We start from the raw sequence: 3,951 nt of genomic DNA on the forward strand, positions 1-3,951 counted from the left end.
CGATCACTTCTTCAATAATTGGTTTATGCTTCAAGAAACCTGCTAGCATTACTTCTAAAATATCGTTGGAGAAATTCAACCAAGAACCACATCAATTGTACATGAACCGCAACTGAACAATGCTTCTTCCAAAATCTGCATTGCTCTGTGAGAAAATTAGTCTGGAACGAAAATGTTGATCGCAGCTACCGAGTTTTTTTTTTTTTTTTGAGATTTCGGTGAGGAGAACAGTGACGCGGCGAAGAGGGAACCTCAGCGGATTCCACCCCGTCCCTTGTTGTAGTGATTGATTCCGCTGGTTCAGCCTTTAGATTTTCTTGGACATTATGTTTCTTCTGGGAGGTGATTTTCTTGAAAGTTGAAACTTTAATACAAATGAATCTTTTTTTCAGAAAAAATATTGAATTCTTTAACGTTTTTAGATTCAAGTACTAGTAGCAATGAAAGTAAAAATTGGCGCATTTATAGAAGAAAGTGACTGCCTTATCCCTCTCTTGATGGACTCCTCTAATTTGGTCAACTTGAATCTTATGAAACTTCTGGGCTTGAAAAATGTGGAGGTGATCGCTCATACCAATGAATGGAAGCGGATGTTGAGCTTCCCATGTTTAGTACTTCAAACTAAAAAAGAAAAAGTTTCAACTGGGTTAACTGATTTTTTACATCTGCTTCACAAATTTATTGGGAAGGGGTTACAACAACAGATGGTGCTTCTTTCTTGGATACCATCAAGATCAAGATTAAGAAGAGATGTTTTCTTGGATTTATCACAAAGATACTGAAATTAAATCCAAAATTACAAGATTAGATCTTTAATTTCTTCAACCATGATTGCTACATGTACTGTGGGTTAGTCTGTAGTCAAAGCATTTCTTTCCTTACCTAATTGTGTTCTATGGGATTAATATGTACATTTAATTTCTTTTACAATATGATAGGCAAATGAATCAGTAGTTATTCACAATTTGAAATCATTTAGAAGCAAAAACTTCCATGATAACAGAATTCAGAATCTCATCACCAGCAACCTGTCGGAACTTCCTCATCAAATCATCCTTGCTCAACGTTCCTGCCTGTGATAAACAATTGAATTTTAAAAGAAACTTCCATTACAAGCAACAAGGAACATCTTCATCTGATAGAACATGCAGCCTACTTACCCTGTATGTACTATATGAAGTTGATACTTCCCGGAATTGGGCAGGAGGAAGAGAGTCCCTAATCTTCAAAAACACTTTTTCAAGGGAACAAACTTTCCTTACTTGACCTACAAGAAAACATCCAGTTAACTACTAAAACATATAGGGGGGAGGGGGGCAACACCAAGGAGAGTGTAAAAGTTTACCTTTCATGTTACTAGACGGTTTGAAACTCACAACGAACTCGGGAAGAATATGAGTTTCAGCATTGTTTGACCATACCACATACCACCTAGGGTTCTTAGGATCATCAGAACCAGTATCAAACTCCACCGTTGATGAGAAATCTTGTTGTGATCCAGCTTCCACTTTTTCGACCTCTCCCAATACAACTCGGCACAGAATGAGACGCGTTACACCATTTTCATCTGCATCAGCCAGTTCTGCACTGCATCAGTTAATCCAACATTAAAACAGATCAAATAACAATCTAGAAATTAAAATTACTCAAAAATAAGTGGTTTATACTTGCGAGGCGTCTCTTGTAGGACAAAACCAAGCGATTTTCATGTCAAAGCAAGCAATTTACAATAACTATTAAGGAGTAGTTAAAAATATCAATTCAAACTTATCAAGAATATGTTGTTTTTTCACCCTTTGAGATCAGCTGATGTAAATATGGCATAACTATATTACTAATAGATTGAACAATTATATTAAACTCACTTCGAATGTTGATAACTAAATTAAGATTTGATGCTCATGTTGATGATTAAATTAGAAAAAGAATCCAACTTGATTCATATTATACAATAAGTGACCATCATAGGAATTTGAAATGATTAAAATGAAGAAAATTGGCAATGTACGAGCCAATACTCTGCCTTGGCCACCGAACTGAAGGCTGAAATATTAGAAAAACGTAATGAATTACCTCAAGTGTGGCAAACCTAAGGGAGAGAGATAAATGCCAATCCCATAAATGTCAGTAGAGGGAACCTTAGTGGGCAACACGAAACCATGATCCAGAATACTCCCTACAAGCCTGGCAGATGCCCCATACCATGCTTGTATCACATTGGAATTACCTCTTGTCGCATTTATAATCTCATTCTGCTTCTGAAAAATGTCACTACGAGGTGCTTCCCAATCAAACTTATAAATCGAAGTAACTTCTACTCCATCATATATCACGCTTATTCCGCTCAAGAAATGATTATTAACTACCAAATACTCTCTCTCTGTTTCTCTCAGCCGCTTCATAGTATTAGGCCATTTAGCAGGTCCTCCCTCTTCCAAACGCTGATGTGTAATCGCAATTACTTCTGCAGTTTTGTCATAGGAACCTTTAGACTTATCAAGTCGGTTTCTTTTCGAAGGAGTTGGATCAATCTTGGTGACAATCTCAACCTCAGGACTGCTGTTGTCTTTTGTTTGCAATCGCAGCTAATATTAACATCCCTTTCGTTTCCATGTTCAGATCCATCGCAGAAAAACCGTTAGGGAAAAAACACTTGCCATTGTCATCTATCCAAGAAACTGAGTGCCAACTTCCCGTCGAGCAATTGATCTCCAGCATCCTCCTCAAATCAATGATACAGTTTTCACCGTTGATCACAGCTTCGATAATCGGTTTCCTCTTCAAGAAACCTTCACGCACTGTTTCTAAAACAGCATCTGAGAAGTTCAACCAGGAACCACAGCTATAGTACATGAACCGCGACGGAACAGCACTTCGTTCGAAATTCGCAATATTCTGCGAGAAAATTAGTTTCGGGCAACAGTGTTGATTGCAGCTACCTAGATTCATTGGAGATTTCGCTGAGGAGAACGGCGGCGGCGGAGATGGAACCCAGCAGATTCCACCCGACCCTTTGTTGTTGAAGCGATTGGAACCCCTGATTCAACCACTTTTTTTTCCTTCTTGAAAGTTATTTTTCTTTCTTGAGAAGTGATTTTCTTGAAAGTTTTTAATTGAACTCTCTAAGATTCTAAAAGGTTTTAACAAAGAACAGGTCGGATACTAGATTGGAAGTAAAAATTGTTCAAAGTTGTATTATATAAATGAGCGCTGAAACTAAATTCGTGGCCAGTTAGAACTGGGTTTTACGAATATACAAAATTAGGTCTTCCAGAGACGTTTGAGGACGATAGGAAGGGAAAACATAAAGATATCTCGGATATTTCTGATTACTTTGAGGTTAAATTGAGAGTTTTACGAATTTGAGGCCCAAAAGAATACTCTGTATCCCAAAGGACAGCATGTTCAATCCGATAATGTAATTATATTTTAAAGTACAGATTTATTTGCGATCAAGAATCTGTCTTAAATTATATTTGTAAGTTTTTTTAAGAATCTGATACATGCTATTCAATGTCATGACTATCATGGCATTTAATATTAAGGGTAAATTACGTCAATTGTCACTAATGTTAGGGTAAGTATTCGTTTTTATCATTAATGTTTAAAAAGTCACAAATCAATCACTAACATTATCGTTTGTTACAAAATGGTAACTCGACGTTAACAACCATTAATAAACGTGATGAAAAACACAGCTGGACTGTTATCTGCTGAGTTGGATCGTTGACCGCCATTTTGACTGGCTCTTCATCTTCTTCAACTCATTCCCCATCTTCTTCAACTCATTCCCTATCTTCTTCTTCTTTCTTTCTCTTCACTTTTCTTATTTTCCTTATCACACATGACACAACCCTCACCTCCAAAGGCCAAACCAAACATGGAAACTTGGTTCATCATCGTCATCACCATTTCTTTACTTCTTAGAGCTCTTTTTAACCTCCGCTCTTC

General features: G+C 37.1%; 1 protein-coding gene across 1 annotated transcript; it reads right to left on the bottom strand.

Annotated features, from left to right (window-relative positions):
- Positions 1-853: 853 nt before the first annotated feature.
- Positions 854-2,409, bottom strand: LOC120121299 (probable inactive poly [ADP-ribose] polymerase SRO3). The gene is made up of 4 exons (XM_039140687.1): positions 2,074-2,409; positions 1,346-1,587; positions 1,161-1,267; positions 854-1,073 (listed from the first exon to the last, which is right to left on the bottom strand). Exons 1-4 carry the CDS (start codon positions 2,400-2,402, stop codon positions 972-974), a joined length of 780 nt encoding a protein of 259 aa, XP_038996618.1. The 5' UTR covers positions 2,403-2,409; the 3' UTR covers positions 854-971.
- Between the last annotated feature and the right edge of the window lie 1,542 nt (positions 2,410-3,951).

The sequence above is a fragment of the Hibiscus syriacus genome, unplaced genomic scaffold, assembly GCF_006381635.1.
Source record: "Hibiscus syriacus cultivar Baekdansim isolate YM2019G1 unplaced genomic scaffold, ASM638163v2 tig00110369_pilon, whole genome shotgun sequence".
Classification (NCBI taxonomy): domain Eukaryota; kingdom Viridiplantae; phylum Streptophyta; class Magnoliopsida; order Malvales; family Malvaceae; genus Hibiscus; species Hibiscus syriacus.

Excerpts from the sequence above, each read along its gene's own strand:
- LOC120121299 (XM_039140687.1), bottom strand. The coding sequence starts at position 2,402 with ATGAAGCGGCTGAGAGAAACAGAGAGAGAGTATTTGGTAGTTAATAAT. Across the intron at positions 1,588-2,073 it reads TTAGGTTTGCCACACTTGAG|TGCAGAACTGGCTGATGCAG; the intron begins GTAATTCATTAC and ends TAACTGATGCAG. Across the intron at positions 1,268-1,345 it reads ACCGTCTAGTAACATGAAAG|GTCAAGTAAGGAAAGTTTGT; the intron begins GTAAACTTTTAC and ends GTTTTCTTGTAG.